Source organism: Vanacampus margaritifer, chromosome 15 (assembly GCF_051991255.1).
Source record: "Vanacampus margaritifer isolate UIUO_Vmar chromosome 15, RoL_Vmar_1.0, whole genome shotgun sequence".
Taxonomy (NCBI): Eukaryota; Metazoa; Chordata; class Actinopteri; order Syngnathiformes; family Syngnathidae; genus Vanacampus; species Vanacampus margaritifer.
The window spans coordinates 9,776,600-9,792,504 of record NC_135446.1 but is presented as its reverse complement, the minus strand read 5'-3'; the positions used below and the strand labels follow the sequence as shown (position 1 = coordinate 9,792,504).

At 43.5% G+C, this 15,905-nt stretch overlaps 2 protein-coding genes and 1 long non-coding RNA gene across 4 annotated transcripts; 1 reads left to right on the top strand and 2 right to left on the bottom strand.

Annotated features, from left to right (window-relative positions):
* Window positions 1-35: 35 nt before the first annotated feature.
* Window positions 36-11,649, bottom strand: LOC144034749 (phosphatidylinositol 4,5-bisphosphate 3-kinase catalytic subunit alpha isoform). The gene is made up of 28 exons (XM_077543765.1): window positions 11,398-11,649; window positions 10,361-10,470; window positions 10,184-10,287; window positions 9,721-9,883; window positions 9,439-9,648; window positions 9,150-9,217; window positions 8,160-8,288; window positions 8,043-8,096; window positions 7,858-7,967; window positions 7,649-7,790; window positions 7,501-7,586; window positions 7,005-7,110; window positions 6,760-6,912; window positions 6,552-6,683; window positions 5,822-5,946; window positions 5,661-5,742; window positions 5,064-5,228; window positions 4,881-4,984; window positions 4,713-4,812; window positions 4,577-4,648; window positions 4,398-4,504; window positions 4,190-4,311; window positions 4,047-4,125; window positions 3,809-3,979; window positions 1,810-1,927; window positions 1,591-1,742; window positions 1,367-1,515; window positions 36-646 (listed from the first exon to the last, which is right to left on the bottom strand). The coding sequence occupies exons 2-28, from the start codon at window positions 10,443-10,445 to the stop codon at window positions 522-524; spliced, it is 3,213 nt and encodes a 1,070-aa protein (XP_077399891.1). The 5' UTR covers window positions 10,446-10,470; window positions 11,398-11,649; the 3' UTR covers window positions 36-521.
* On the top strand, window positions 6,560-10,500 carry LOC144034758 (uncharacterized). The gene is made up of 3 exons (XR_013288281.1): window positions 6,560-7,991; window positions 8,076-8,317; window positions 10,170-10,500. It is a non-coding gene; the product is annotated as an uncharacterized LOC144034758 (long non-coding RNA).
* A 435-nt stretch (window positions 11,650-12,084) lies between the features above and the next one.
* tsc22d4 (TSC22 domain family member 4) lies at window positions 12,085-15,577 on the bottom strand. 2 transcript variants are annotated; one of them, XM_077543776.1, is made up of 6 exons: window positions 15,289-15,577; window positions 14,825-14,880; window positions 14,055-14,572; window positions 13,341-13,462; window positions 13,227-13,263; window positions 12,085-12,862 (listed from the first exon to the last, which is right to left on the bottom strand). In XM_077543776.1, the coding sequence occupies exons 3-6, from the start codon at window positions 14,553-14,555 to the stop codon at window positions 12,653-12,655; spliced, it is 870 nt and encodes a 289-aa protein (XP_077399902.1). In that variant the 5' UTR covers window positions 14,556-14,572; window positions 14,825-14,880; window positions 15,289-15,577; the 3' UTR covers window positions 12,085-12,652. The 2 variants fall into 2 exon arrangements, with proteins under 2 accessions (XP_077399902.1, XP_077399901.1); XM_077543775.1 differs by lacking the exon at window positions 14,825-14,880 and having other exon boundaries at window positions 12,091-12,862.
* Between the last annotated feature and the right edge of the window lie 328 nt (window positions 15,578-15,905).

Here is a 15,905-nt window from a genome sequence, read left to right as displayed (position 1 = left end):
GGACAACAATTGAGAATCACTGCTTGAAATATTTTTTTTTCCATTTATTTATTTAGCGAAAGTCACACTTTGTTCTAGCGAAGTACTGTCACACAGTGCAAACATCACTATACACGTAGTGGACCAAATCAATACACAACGATTACATCATAATCATTCCTTGAAGCATATATTCTTTATCATTCACCAATTGTGCTGCTGTAGATGAGCGAATTCAAAAGTTTGACTCCAAATTTCAAAGAGGTATCCCTGCTAGAGGAAGTTTACTAACCACTGTTCATACTTTGCCCCCCCCCCCCCTCCCTCCCCGATTGGCTAAGGCTGATTGTCTTAAAGTTTTATTGCTTTTTTTTTTATGTCACAGCAGCTGGTCATTAAAGTTTGTTTCAAATGTATGCTACAACAAGCAGCTCACTGGCTTAACATTAGCACCAAAGTAGGGGAAGACGCCTTTGGCATTCTTGGACCCGCAACCCTGAGATTGTCGTTGCTGTGACAACGCTGTAGTGCGTGTGCGTTAGTTAGTGCTCATTGGGCATATGTCGGATAGTGTGGAAGATCCAGTCCATCTTGGTACTCCAGCCTCCATGATGAGCGTCATTCATCTGTTTGCTGAAGTACTCCAGCGCTTCCTGCTGGCTTTTCTCTGTGCCCAAAAAATAACTCTTAGATTCCTTTGTAGCAAGCAGTTTGAACTTTGGATATTTTTCATATCCATCTTAACTCATTCACTGCCATTGACGGCTATAGACGTCAAAAATTCATTTGAACTATTTCTATTAGTTTAACATTTTTTCCCCCCACTTTTGCTAACAAGAGTATGAAAACCTAGAAAAAATATTATTGTAAATTTAGAACAGATATGAAATGTGTGCTTAATCGTTAGTTAACTAGTGAAGTCATGTGATTAATTACAATTTAAAAAAAAAATCGCCTGATGGGCCTAATTAAAAAAATAAAAATAAAATAAGGGCCGTTTAATCGTAATTAATCACACGATAATTTTATATGTCTTATAAATGTACAATAAAAAAAATCCTAGGTTTTCATAAAAAAATTAATTAAATAAATAAAAAAAGTTAAACTAATAGAAATAGTTCAAATGAATTTTTGACGTTTATAGCCGTTAATGGCAGTGAATGAGTTAAGGTCAATGTACTGGTATACCCTCTAACGACTTGCCATTTGAGCATTTATTCAATAGCCTACTCGTGTGCCAAATTGTCTTAATACTGAGGAGAAAGAATGTGCTGTTAAACTAGTACATGGTCTTCAAGCTGAAAATCAAGCATATTGAATAAATGCTCAAACCATTTGCTGATGCTTTCGGCTGTTTTTCTTTGTGTGTGCGCGTGCGTGTGTTTACCCAGCGCCAGGGTTTTCCTCAGGTAGGCGATGTCATCGAAGCTCTGCAGTTCAGGCATCCCGCACCCGAGCAGCAGCGAGAACAAGTTGATAAAAAGGCTGGCGTGCTGGCGAATGGCAAGGTAGGCCTTGTAGCACATTTCCTGAAATCTGGCGGTGGGTGAGACGTGGGTGAGAAACGTGCTTGGACACAGACACGCAGGCGACAAAAAACTTTGAGACCACCTGTCAAACTCCTTTGTCTTGGTCGACTCCTGGATTCCTTTGCTGATGACGATCAGGAAGTCCTGCGTGAGGACGAAGGGGACGCGCTCTCGCTTGTAGCCGAATTTCTTTTTCTTGTGGTCTAGGAAGTGACCGAAGTCGATGTGGAAGAGCTGTGGGAAAGCTGGAGGTCAGAGACAGGCTGGGCATAGAAACCTCTAGGGGGGCAGGAGGGCTCACCTGTCCGTTCTCCTTCACCATGATGTTGGAATTATGGCGGTCGCCGATACCCAGAATGAACGTGGCCACGCAGTAACCGGCACACGACCTGGTGAACAAGTCGATGGCACGGTCATACCTGAAAGAGCGAGGTTACACTTAACTCATTCACTGCCATAAATTCATTAAAAAAAAAAAAAGATTATTGCAAATTAGGGGCAAGAGGAGATTACATTTTTTAAATTGTAATTAATCACATGACTTCACTCGTTAACTCACAATCAATCACAAAATCTATATGTTTAAATGTGCAATAAAAAAAATCGAGGTTTTTAGGAATTTAAACTAATGGAAATGGTTCAAATGATTTTTTTATATTTATAGCCGTCAATGGCAGTGAATGAATTAAAAAAAGAAGAAAGAAAATATTATAAAAAAATTGGCACGTCATGCGATTAAAGTTTTTAATGGTAATTAATGGCATGACTTCCACTAGTTAACTCGCAATTATTTTACAAATTTCATGTACAAAACTAAAGGTACAATGAAAAAATTCTAGGTTTTTATACTCTTGTTAACAAAAGTGGAAAAAAATTTAAACTAATGGAAATGGTTCAAATGATTTTTTGACGTTTATAGCCGTCAACGGCAGTGAATGAATTTTAAAAAAAAAAAAAGAAGAAGAAAGAAAATATTATAATAAATTCGGCGCGTCAGGTGATTAAAGTTTTTAATGGCATGACTTCCACTAGTTAACTCGCGATTATTTTGCAAATTTCATGTACAAAACTAAAGGTACAATGAAAAAATTCTAGGTTTTCAACAAAAGTGGAAAAAAATTATAAACTAATAGAAATTGTTAAAATGAATTCTTGATGTTTATAGCCGTCAACGGCAGTGAATGAATTTAAAAAATAAAAAAAAGAAGAAAGAAAATATTATAAAAAATTCGGCGCATCAGGAGATTAAAGTTTTTAATGGTAATTAATCGCATGACTTCCGCTAGTTAACTCGCAATTATTTTAGAAATTTCATGTACAAAACTAAAGGTACAATAAAAAAATTCTAGGTTTTTATACTCTTGTTAACAAAAGTGCAAAAAAATTTAAACTAATGGAAATGGTTCAAATGAATTTTTGACGTTTATAGCCGTCAACGGCAGTGAATGAATTAAAAAAAAAAAAAATAAAAATATTATAAAAAATTTGGCGCGTCAAGCGATTAAAGTTTTTAATGGTAATTAATCGCATGACTTCCACTAGTTAACTCGCGATTATTTTACAAATTTCATGTACAAAACTAAATGTACAACAAAAAAATTCTAGGTTTTTATACTCTTGTTAACAAAAGTGGAAAAAAATTTAAACTAATGGAAATAGTTCAAATTAATTTTTGACGTTTATAGCCGTCAACGGCAGTGAATGAATTAAAAAAAAAAAGAAGAAGAAAATATTATAAAAAATTGGGCGCGTCAGGCGATTAAAGTTTTTAATGGCATGACTTCCACTAGTTAACTAGCGATTATTTTACAAATTTCATGTACAAAACTAAAGGTACAATGAAAAAATTCTAGGTTTTTATACTCTCAAAAGTGCAAAAAAATTTAAACTAATGGAAATGGTTCAAATGAATTTTTGACGTTTGTAGCCGTCAACGGCAGTGAATGAATTAAAAAAAAAATATATATATATATATATATATATATATATATATATATATATTATAAAAAATTCGGCGCGTCAGGCGATTAAAGTTTTTAATGGCATTACTTCCACTAGTTAACTCGCGATTATTTTACAAATTTCGTGTACAAAACTAAAGGTACAATGAAAAAATTCTAGGTTTTCAACAAAAATGGAAAAAAATGATAAACTAATAGAAATTGTTAAAATGAATTTTTGACGTTTGTAGCCGTCAATAACAGTGAATGAGTTAATAACAGCTTGGATCTATCCGCTGCTGGTGCAGAAAGTAATTTACCCCAACAGACAGACACATAGACAGACAGACAGATACTGACGCCTCTCCACGGTTCTTGTCCTTTATCCAGTGGTGCAAAGTGTTGGAGTTGAACTGTAGCGCCCCCTTCAGGCCTCCTTTGCACTGAATCTGCATGATGGTAAAACTGCTCTTCACGACCTCGATGAGACCAACGCAGTCACCGATGGACAGGCATCCATAGGGGAGCATGCTGAAACCAAAATACACCCAAGAGTGAATCGGGTGTCAAGGGTGTCTGTCGTTTTCGCTAGTCTCACCGCAGATCCAGGCCTTGGTTCTGCCAGATGTTTTCCATAATCTTGATGATCTGTAGCGTAAGCATGTCCTGCCGTAGATCTGCAAAACACACGGTGGTTACCCGCAAGCCACGTCACCCGCAATCCTGATTAAAACGTTCTACCGTCTCCATTCTTGAAGATGATCTCATTATTGGTGAAGAGCAGCTCCGACATGATGTCCGGGTTCTCCCAGTTCAACCACAGGGGACGCTTCGCTGAGGACATTATCCTGCACTCCTCCAGCCTGGCCGCACAAAGTCAAGTTTCATAGACTCGCTCACCAGTAGGCGCAAAGTGTCGTTTTTCATAAAGTGGTGGTGGAAGTATCACCTGAGGTGTCCTAGCTGGTGCACAGGGTTCAAAGGAGAGACAAATCCTTGCAGAGCTTCCATGTAATCTGGACGGGACATGTGCTCAACCAGGAACTTCATCTGAGTCTAACAACCAATCACAGCATGGGATTACACGCGGAGTCAGACTGAGGTGCAACGCGTGCTTCCGTCCCTTACTTTCTGCGTCTCGTCCTTCTTTTCCTGTTTCAGCGTATCTGTGAGGTTCACCAGTTTATCCATGGCCTCCACCTGCATGCACAAAAACCCAACGGATCAACCAATCAAGGACAAGATAACAAAAGGGCCTCCTCACCTGTCGATTCAGGTGTTTGAGGTACATGCCGCACGCTCTGCAAAAAGCCTCCAGCAGCAGGCCAAATCGACGCGACACTGTCTTGTTGTGCATCTCTGACCTGCCGACAACAAAATGCCAATATTGGTTTCATGCGTCGGCCTCACAAGTCACCCCCTCCTTGCTCACTTGAGATGCCAGAAGAAGAAGTGTCCAATCCTCTGATTGGTCAGAGCTTTCTTGATAAGGAAACGGGCCAGCGGGTTGTCCAGGTACATCTCGTATTTCAACACCTGGAAGCGCATGACGAAGATACTTCTGCATGTGTTTCACGGATGGTGGCCTAACTTTCCCCGAGGGCGAATAGCGAACCTGCACGAGCTGCAGCAGGTACTGAGACAGCTTGTCGTCCGTCAGACTCTGGACCAGGCAGCGCAGTGCAAATTCTCTCACCATCGGGTCAGGAAAGTTGCAGTCCAGCAACTCCAGGGCTGACTCGGACTCCATCAGAGGCCACTCCTTCAAAAGGCAGTACATCTGGTAGTAAGGGTTGGGGGGGGGAGAGGAAAGCAATGAGTTCAAGTGGACACTCAATTTAATTATCTTTGTTTTTTGTACATTAAATAGTGGATTGCAACAAGGGTTTATTAGAATACACAAGATGTGAATCCAGTCAGTCTGCGCAGGACAATAGCGAAAAGTGGAGGTGTGAAGGCAAACGTGTGCATTTCAACAAGAGGAAGGAACCCTCCTTCCCTTTCAGACCAGTTTGACCACATGCTGCTTCTTTCAACTTCGACTTGCTACTTATGAGACTTGGACTTGAACTTCTGATGTGACTGAGCAAGATTCTATGAAATTTGGAAGTTTAAAACAATTTACTCATCACCCCCCACCCCCCACCCCCCCAACCAAACCCCCCAACCCCCCCCCCCCCCACCTCTGGAAGTCGGTTGTGCATCTTCCTACCTGAGATACTTCATCTCTGGAATTCCATTTGACAGAAAGAAGCAGTTTGGGAAGAGACTCTGGGATATTGACACAGTAATGTCTGCAAAAAGAGAGATGCGCACACACCCAAAAATAGAAACGAGACGCTTGGTTGAACGTGTAGGAAGTTCGGGCCTCACCTGTGTCTCCACAGGAAGTCCTTCTCTTGTTCCGAAAGTTCGTAGAGAGGATCTTTAGAGCAAAGGCATCGGAGTTGCTCAGCGTCTGCTGCTGAAACACTGCTGTCGCATGCCAGGCGACTGTTCTACACAGTGAGACAGGCTCAAACTGTCTGTTGGGTCACTTGTGTATATGTATTAGGGGTGAGAATCTTTGAATGTCTCACGATTCGATTCCGATTTTTAGGCCTGTGATTCGATTCAGAATCGATTTTCGATTAGGAACGATTTTTGATTCAAAATGATTTGATTGACAATGATTTTTGCTTCAATCTATAGATGTGCAAGGAATTGTAATGATCTACTCCCGTCCGACTCGCTAATGCTAATTAGCGCGCTACTCGCGGCACTTTTATCACTCAAAAGATCGGCTCCACACTGCAAAAAAGAACAACTTTTATTGAAATAACTTCATCGTGACTTTTTCCTTCTACTTTCTAATGTGGCTACAACTTAACAGTGTATTAGACCGCGTGGAACCACACTGCCCCTAAGTGGCCAAATCGGGTACAACATGAACAGCGCTCCAAATAAAGGCACATGCAGACAAAGGCAAGACAGTATAAAATAATTTAAATAAAATCGATTTTGGGACATTTAAAATCGATTCTGAATCGTACTAAATGAGAATCGCGATTCTTATGAGAATCCATTTTTTGGCACACCCCTAATATGTATGTGTGTGTGTTACCAGGCCATGTGTGTAGTTGAAGCCCAGCTCCCTGCTGATGGTCCAGTTGGCATGTTCTTCAATTTGCTGCTCGTCTGGAAAAACAACCGGCTGGTTGAACCAGGAAAACTCGAGTTCGACGCAAGGAGATTCCTAGAGATCAGGAACAAACAATTAGGGGAGTTGATTCGGGACGTGAGACCAGGCACAAAATCCCCAGGTGGCCTACCTTGTTAGGATTGGAACCAGCCACCCCGATAGGGTTCAGCAAGTCCTCGAGGCCATGAGGGACGGGCCATAAACTTAGCGCCACTTTCCCGGAAACCAGAATGTCCTTATAGTCGAAAAGGTTCACGTTTCCCCAGGCTAGTGGACAGTGTTCCTGCCAAACAAGTGGACAGAGGGACATCCATTTGGTGGGTTAGCGTCCTCGCTTCTCCAATTTCCTGTTTCCTTTCTTCTCTCCTTTCTTACCTCCTTAGCTCCTTTCCTTCCCTTCACAGAGCAGATAGACAGGCAGAGTCGGGCTGAGCGGGGCAGGTCGGCCAGGTAGATGTCATAGGTCAGCCATTCGTTCCATCTATGTGTCATTCAGGGTGGTAATAGTACTCAAACAGTGTACTTAACTCTTTGACTGCCAAAAACGTTAAATAACGTTTAGTAAAATCCTATGGAGGAGTGCCAAAGACGTTAAAAGACGTTTGTTTCAAAACAGAGGTGAAACTAACCATTTTCTATTGTTGATTACTGAAAAACGGAATAAGGTAGAAACAAACTTTTTTTTCTGATGAAAGATGATTGTCCAATCTTTCATTTGGTAGTATGTGTGTTTCCATAGTCCAAACACATAATTTTCTATGGACCTTGAAAGATCAGTCAAAATGCTTAAAATCGGCTGGCACTGGCGACATCCCTTTTCTGAAAACGTCTGGCAGTCAAAGAGTTAATAAGTTTTATCTCCCATTCTCACCTCGGGTTGGAGCATGGGACTCTTTGCGTGTTGACATTGTCGCACAGTGGCTCTCCTCCATGATAAATCCCCGTTCTCACATAGATCTACACGCATCATCAGACAGAGTCAGACAAAGATCACGAGAGACATCGACCCGCAGACCGACCTTGTCGATGTCTCGGATGTTGACGTTGACATAGGTGGCGCAGAGCAGTCGGACCCTGAGCCGGGTGTTGAAGGCCCACAGCGAGCGCGGCGGAGAGCCGTCAGACCCTCCGGGACAAGGAGATGGCTGCGGCGTCCGGCGGCTGAAACACAAAGCCAAGTTCTCTACCCGGCTCCTGATTGGTTCTCCGTTTGAGCTGCAGAACTTACCTGTAGGAAGGCGTGACGAAGCTGGAGGCGGGAAGCTGACAGTAAAGACTGTCCTTGGAGACCAGCATTAGGTGAGGAAGACGACCTACGATGATGCAGGAGCGGATGTACTGCGGGCAGACAAAAAGTCGCAGGCAGGTTACGATGACCTCAAATGAATTCTCAAACCGGGAAAAAGCTGTTACCTTGTACTGACTGAGTGGATACTTTTCCAACAGGTACTCATCACAGCCACACACCTGAGGAGGTAAAGTATGCGCGTGAGTCACATGGCCAGGGTGAGGGTCGACTTCCGTGCATACCTTCAGGATGTACTGGCCCTGGTACTCCTGTACGCAGAGGCGGAGCTGCTGAGGGGAAAGGTGCATGGATCGGCTCTTCTTCCTGATGGATTCTGCTATCAGCTGTTCAGGAAGACTGTCATGGCTCACCTGCGTACGCCGAGGGAAATATCTTTGAGGTGAGTTATTGAAGTAAAAAAAAAAATGCAAGTTCATCTACCGTGGCACCACCGTATCGCGGAAATCTGCGGTTCATAGTGATTTTTTTTACTACATACTTTTTAGTATTGGAAACATTGTAATAAAATGTCATTTTGTATATAAAGAAATAAACATGAGTTAAAAAGAACAGTTAAGCAGTCTGTAAGCAATTACATGAGTTGTGATCAAATGTATATTTTGGTTTTAAAAAGTTTTAAAAGTTTGCGTTTGATATATATAAAAGTGATTAAAACCCTGGAGAGCCCACGGGGTCAAATTTGGCCCCTATAAATTCTGCTACTCAAATAACAAAGACCTTTTTTTTTTTTTACAAATTTAACTTCAAAAGTCCAGAGTGCCACTTCTGACCCCTGCATGGGGCCATCTAGTGGATGAATATTGCACTTACACGAGCCAGAGTGGTGGTGACAAGATGGCTGCCAACATCTGTTTTGTTGAGCTGGAAATCAATCCAAACAAAACCATCTTCTCAGCAAACCATCAGATGGTAAAATTTAGTTTTTTTTGTTAATCTATTTCATATCATGTTGCAGAATGCCTAGGAGTATGTTATATATATATATATATTTTGATAAATTAGCAACTCTGAGCTAGTTCAAAAAAAAGGTTAAAATTGAAAAGACATATATTTTGGTGTTCAGTGAACTTATAGCAGTCATTTAATGTATAATTCATAATTTTCCAAAGAAGAAAAGGGTTCTTGGGTTCTCCAGGGTTAAAAATGTTTTTGATTTTTTCAAATATGGCCTCTCTTTTATATGCTGTTTTGCTGTATCCATGGTTAGTTACCTTTAACGTATATTTCTGTTTGGAGTTTGTTGGCGACACGATCACCCAGATTGTTACAATCAGTCTGCCTGTAAAGAGATACAAGGAAGGAAGCAAGTCGGTTCTTGACATTTCTTTTATGGGAAGGGTCCGGTACATGGCTGGACAACGTTTGCTTCGTGATGTACCAACAAGTCCCTTCAAGTCATGTCTCTTAAAGTCCCTAAAACTCCTTACAAGTCTCATAATGTCCCTTCATGTCGCGCGCCTGTAAATGAAGTTAGGTCTCATTCAGACATCCAAGTTCTACCTTTGTCCAGCTTGCTGTAGATGTGCTGTGGGAGTTGGGGGCTGGACTCTAGATTTGGGGGGTAAACATAGAGTGCTTGGCTGTGGGCGCCGCCCCCCTCCCGCTCCTCCATGGCTTCCCTGCATACGCCCAGTATGGCTCGACGAAAGTCCTGAACCTCCGGGTCCTTCATCATCTCAAACTCGCAGACCGGCATCCCAATAGCGAATCCTGTACACAGTAAAATCACCAGTGTTAGATTAACACTGAGAGTGTCAAATCTTAACACTAGAAAAACCTTACCGATCTCTCGGTTCAGAATCTTCTCCTCGCGATTTCCCAGAGGCTCAATCACTTTCAGGATGGGGTGGAACAAGCGGAGGTCGCACAGTCGCCTCGTCTCATCGTAAAATTCTTCCCTCTCTGCTTCCTGGGTCACACCCACAAAGATGTAGCTGGACTCCTCCTGTAGTTGGCCAGAGAGCGGAGGGTCCTACATTTCACTTCATGTTCCTACAAGTCACCTCATTTCCCTACAAATCTCAACAAGTCTTTTCATGTCCCTGCAAGGTTCCGCATGTCCTTTTAATGTCCCCAAAAAGTTTCCACAAGTGAGACACACGTTTCTTCATGTCCTTAACTCCTGACTCTCTAAATGCGGACAAATCTCTTCTTGTCCCTACAAGTCTCTTTGTATCTTTTCAAGTCTTTTTGTGCCCCCCCACAAGTCTCTTCGTGTAATGTCCCTACAGTGACGTTACTGTACCTGCAGAAGGTGGTAGAGCGGATACTTCCTGGCCTCTGTGAAGAGCTGCTGCTTGATGCTGATGAGAGGAGTTTCTCGAAGACACTCCAGACTCACCATCATCCCTGCGCACGACACAACACGGACTTTGGAAACCTGTTTCGGATTGGAACGCGAAACGGGGGAGCAAAGCCATACCGTTGGGAAGGCAGCAGTCCACCAGGATGCGCGGCGGCATCAGGTGGAGACCCCATAGTTCCCCTGATGACGGTCGGGGCGCCATGGCAACTGCCTCACCTCCGGAGTGCCTGGTGACAGACAGGCAAGTAAATCTTACTTTCTGCTTCAAGTCTCCTCGTGTCACTTTAAGTACAAGTCTCTTCAATTCCCTCCAAGACATGTCTACAAATCTCATCATGTCCCCAGAAGTCCCGAAAAGACTTATCGTGTTCCCAAAAATCCTTTCAAATTTCACGTCCCTCTCATAATGTAAAATGTACATGGAAAAGTCCCTACAATTCTATTTATGTTCCTTCAAGTCTCATTATGTCCTTCAAAATCCCGAAAAGTCTTTTGCTATCCCTACATAGTCTCATCGTATCATGGCAACCACATTGTGGCCTTTGATCCTTTGATTTTAATCTTCCGGTTTCGTCATGTCCCTAAAGATCCCTACATGTCTCTTCATTTTCCAACAAGTACCTATAAATCTCTATGTCCCTTCAAACCACGTCCTTTCAAGTCTTTGCATGTTTCTGAAAGTCCCTACAAGTCTCTGAGCTCCCCTGACGACGTTCAGGGTGCCATGGCAACCGCCTCACCTCCCGCGCACAGACAGACAGACAGACAGACAGGTGGATGTATTAATGCCTGCTGGCCTTTGGGGAACCTTTTTGATGCAGTCGGCTGTCTTATTTTCTCGGAAATCTCCATTCGTGTCTTCACATCTTTGTGTGTTTTCTATGGGGTCGTCAAACAAAGGCCAAAAAGTAGGACACGTGCGCGCACACGCACATACACATATTTCCTGTTGCTCTGCGCGGAAGAGGATTTGTCACTAAAATGATTTATATCTGCAAGGAAGACCTTGTCTTGGCTTCATCAAAATGAACTAACAACCTCCTCTTCTCTCCTCCTCATGACTTCAGACTATTATATGGTTGCCATGACAACAGGAAAGGTAGCATCAGCCGGTGATTACCCCTTTGTTCAGTGTGTGTGTGTGTGTGTGTCACCTGAGCTTGTTCCCAGTCCGGCGGCGTGTCTTCACTCAGAGCATCCTTGGATCCACCCGGCGTGTCTTTGTGCCCGGTTTGAGTGTCAAGCTCCTAATTGTGCGTCATCAGCGGCGACCAGGCATTCCACCCCACCCTCCAGCGTGGGGCGAGCGTCCACATCCAGCCCAGGCGTCCGTCAGTCTGTCCGTGTGTGTTTGCCGCGGAGGGCGGCGTGCGGAGGAAGCCGCTTCTCGCCGGCAGTGGCAGAACAATGTGCTGGAGGAAGGGGATGGGGGGTGGGGGGGTTCAAGGGGGGGGCTTATCTTGCCCGCTTCCTCTCTTAAAGGGCCAGCATCCTCCGCCAAAGACTCTTAATGGGGAAACAAAGTGCTCTCACTCCGTTATGAAAACAGGAGGCTGAGTTGTCTCAGGATTAATGCAATTGGTTAGCTTCCAACTAGTTTTTGACCCTTTTGGGTAGAAGACACTGAATAACATTTATAAATGTTGACAAAAAAAAACAATGATGGAACACTATTGGGCTCTGCTTGCGTCTCAGAGTGATGCATCTGTCTGTATGTAACATCTCTCAACAAGCAGAGGATCAGTGATGTCACATCAGCTGTTAATGTTACACTCTCTCTCATACACACACACAGTTGTTGTCAACAAAGACAATCTAGGCAAAGATTAGGGGGGCGGGGGATTAACAGAATGTGTTAAGAAAATCATGATGCATATTTTTGGGTGTTTTCTTGATGTCGGTGGTTATAAAAAGCACACGTCCTAAATTAGAACCTTTGAGAAGCAGTCGTTTGTTCACTCTGTGTTGTTTAAAAAACAACTATGTTCTTTTGCATAGGCAATTTATTTTAAGATCACTACATCCGGCACTGATCCCCTACTGTATCAATCACACGGAGACACGCAAAGCGATCAACCATCACGTCAACTCCCTATGATTGTTTGATGGGTGGCACAGTGAAGTAGCGGTTAGCACGTCTCTGCCGCACAGTTCTGAAATTTGGTCTTAAAATCTCGGCTGCAATTGGCTTGCAACCAGTCCAAGGTGTGCCATTGCCACGATATAAAATGGATAGGTGGTTAGATGGCCTACAAAAAATTTATTCATGTATTAGTCCATGTGTCAAGAGGTGGATAATGGAGGTTGTTTTTTCAATGCTGGTAGTCACTGTTTTGCAATTTGAAGTGGAAATTTACAAGCACTATAGAAAATGGACTGAAGTTTATTTGACAAAAACGTCAAAGGTGCTCAGACTCCGCCTTGCGTCAGACTGTTGTCCCGTTGGCTTGTTGGTGCGGCAGCAGGCGAGGGAGGCCTTGGGTCCGAGTGTGCGTGCGCACGCAGGATGCGGTTCTCGGCCTCCAGCTGCTGGTTCCTCTCTTGCAGCTCCTTGATTTGCTCCCTCAGAAGCTCCACTTCTTCCCGTACGGCCAGCATCAGGTGACTCTTCGCCAGGTCCTGAGTGTGGATAGAGGGTAAACTTCAGTTGGGACATCACGAGTACTCGGATCAATCTACTCCACGGTCCCTAAAAGAGTTTTCATGTCCCTTAAAGTCCCTAGGCTCGACAAGTTCTGACAAGTGTCTTCATGTCCCTACAAGTTCAGACAAGCCTCTACAATCAATAAAAGTGTCATGTCTCTTAAAGTCATGTCCCAACAAGTTCTGACACGCGTTCTCAGTCCCTAAGTGTCTTCAAGTCCAGAAAAGGCTCTTCGTGTCCGTCAAAGTCTTCCAATATTGCAGGGAGGTGAACCACAATATCGTGGGGTGAACACCCCATAAAAGTTGTAAAAGTGCATGATGTAAGACGTCAACTCACCATGGCCTGTTCGATCTTGTTGTCAATGGCAACCACACTGCCGACAAACAAAAACACATTTGGTCACAAAGAGTCCCCTCCTGTTGTGTTGTCTCCAAACCCACACAAAACTACCTGATGTCTGACGGCAGCCTGAAGGCAGCGCTATGGTCCAGGTCGAATGCCGCCCGGGTGGGAATGAGGGTCAGAGAGGGAGGGGGAGAGTTTGGCTGAGAGCGAGACAGCCTGAGGATGGACTGACAGAGAAAAAATGGAAATATTTTGTTATGATGATCATGTCGTCTGGAAGTTTACTATTCTGTTTCTAAATCATCAACCCCACTATATTCCTCTTACATGTCCCTTTATGTCTCTAAAAGTCCCTAGAAGTCTTTTCATGTCCCGAAAAATGTTTTCAACTTTCATGTCCCCTCAAGTTCCAACAAACCCCTGCATGTCCCTTCAGATCTCATGTCTCTGCAAGTCCAGAAAAGTCTCTTTTAGCTTTACAACCCCTAGCAAATATTTGATCTTGATGTCCGTGTGTAAGTCGTACACGTTAAACGTCTTTGTGTTTCTACAAATCTCTTCACGTCTCTAAATGTCTTGTCCCTAGAAGTCGCTATGTGTCTTAAAGTCTCATGTCCTTACAAATCTCTTCATGCCCTACAAGTCATGTCCTTCTAAGTCACCCCAGACCCCTACAAGCCATGTCCTTACAAGTCTCTTAAGATTCCTTCAAGTCTTGTCCTTACAAGTGTCTTCAAATGTTGTCCCACTTTGTCTCTTCATGTCCCTACAAGTCCTGCTAAGTTGCTTCATGTCTCTATTGGTGATTCGTGGTCATACCTGTCCCCCGGTATTAGAGACCAAGCGTAACGGAGGGGGTGGAGAAGGCACTAGTCGTCCCACTGTTTCCCCATCTCTGATTGGGCGCTGTAAATGGACTGCTCCTCTAATTGACTCCAGAGACTCCAGTGATTGGGCGTGTCTCATGCTGTCCATTACCCGCTTCAGCCCCGGCCCTTCTGTAAACTCCGTGCACATCCAGCGGCCACGCCCATACGTGTCGCCATGTCCTCGCCCGCCCGTGCTGCCTCCGGCCAAGCGAACCAGTCGGAACCTGGAGGAGGCACCTGCACTCTGTCCTATGGCATCATGGGATATGTGTTTCCTTTTCAGGGAGGGTGTCGTGGGCTGGGAGGAGCTGCCCCGGGGACTATGAGAGGCAGCCGACGATTGGACGACTGTCAGGATCACGCCGGGAGCTGATTGGCCGGCCCAGGTTTGACTGAAGTCTGACGTCACGCTGGTGATCTGGAAGCCACTGCGCTTTTTTTCACAAGTCATCACCAAGCATACACTCCCTGAAAACACACACACACACACACAAATAGGCCTTGAAAATGAACGAATGGATGACCTAAGCAAAATTGACGAATGTGGTTAGACTATGTTCAAGAGAAATTTCTTGTTTTCCAACAATGAAATACACCAGTTTTTTTTTTTAATTGCGGTGGAAATGTTCCCAAATAAGGACAGGAATTATAACATATTAATGGATGGCTGTTTGTATGTGCCCTGTGATTGGTCGGCGACCAGCCCAGGTTGTAGCTTACCTCTCGCTCAGACAGACACCTAGAAATCTGGGATAGGCTTCAGCTCACCTGTATCCCTAATGAGGTCAAGCACAAGAGAACATTTCTGGATGGCTGTTTGTCCATTTTGGCCCTGTGATTGGCTGCGACCAATCCAATGTGCCGCGCCTCTTTCTCTTAAATTAGCTGTGATAGGTCCCTGGTGTAAACCAAATGAGGACATGCAAAGACTGCGGAACTGCTAGTTTTACCAGATCCTTCCAACTTCCAACTACAACTCAAATAACATGTCAAAATATTTACACAGAGGGAGGAGCATTTTCCACTTCATAGTGCACTAATACTGGGAATTGTATGAGGATGAAGTAAATCCTTATTTTTTAATCTAAGCACAGTCTATTTTAGAGCAGACTCTTCCTGCACAATGGTAATGTTGTGTAATGTCTGCCAGCACTTAATATTTTCTCTAATAAGTATTGCCTCACCTGCTTTTTTGCGTCTTTGGAACTTGTCAAACTTCCTGTTTCTCTCCTCCACTTCTCTTCTTCGCTCGTCCTATCAGCTACCGCCTACGTTACTGCGCGTGCGTCAAGAGGATTCTCTTGCGAAGGGCGAAAAAAAGCAAGAATAAAATAATTCCGAGCTCTTGCACGACGAGTTACAATTGATTTGTCCTCGTTCACTTTCGCAACAATGCAGTTAAGTGGCATTTTTCGGTACGCGTGACGTCACGGGACTCGAGTAGAACAGTCGGTGTAAACAGCTCCTCCTCCGTCTTGCGATGACATCACAATGGAGCTATTCTTTCTTTCTTTTTTTCTTCTTCTTCCCATCAGTCGGAAGGACATACCAGCTCAATGCACATGCGTGTTTTACGACACTGGAGAAATCAGGTTTATTATTATGTTAGGGTTGTGAACATTTAGCGGAAGTTATATACTTTTATTTGTTCATATTCAATGTTAATGTATTTGTTTGATTCGGATGGTTGTACAAACTTTTGTGCTCAAGTCACATTTTTTTCCCCTCGATGTGCCAGGTAATTTGTAGCGTAACATGTTCAAATGTTTAAAAAAAAAAGTTTATTTTGCTAACTATTAAT

What these genes read in the sequence shown, in the direction of transcription:
- LOC144034749 (XM_077543765.1), bottom strand. Translation starts at nt 10,445, where the DNA reads ATGGCGCCCCGACCGTCATCAGGGGAACTATGGGGTCTCCACCTGATG. An exon ending in TCAACTACACACATGGCCTG is followed by an intron (nt 5,947 to 6,551) that starts GTAACACACACA and finishes CTCACTGTGTAG; the next exon opens with AACAGTCGCCTGGCATGCGA. An exon ending in TGGTGAAGGAGAACGGACAG is followed by an intron (nt 1,743 to 1,809) that starts GTGAGCCCTCCT and finishes GCTTTCCCACAG; the next exon opens with CTCTTCCACATCGACTTCGG.
- tsc22d4 (XM_077543776.1), bottom strand. Translation starts at nt 14,555, where the DNA reads ATGACTTGTGAAAAAAAGCGCAGTGGCTTCCAGATCACCAGCGTGACG. An exon ending in TCTCTAATACCGGGGGACAG is followed by an intron (nt 13,463 to 14,054) that starts GTATGACCACGA and finishes TTTCTCTGTCAG; the next exon opens with TCCATCCTCAGGCTGTCTCG. An exon ending in ACAAGATCGAACAGGCCATG is followed by an intron (nt 12,863 to 13,226) that starts GTGAGTTGACGT and finishes ATCCACACTCAG; the next exon opens with GACCTGGCGAAGAGTCACCT.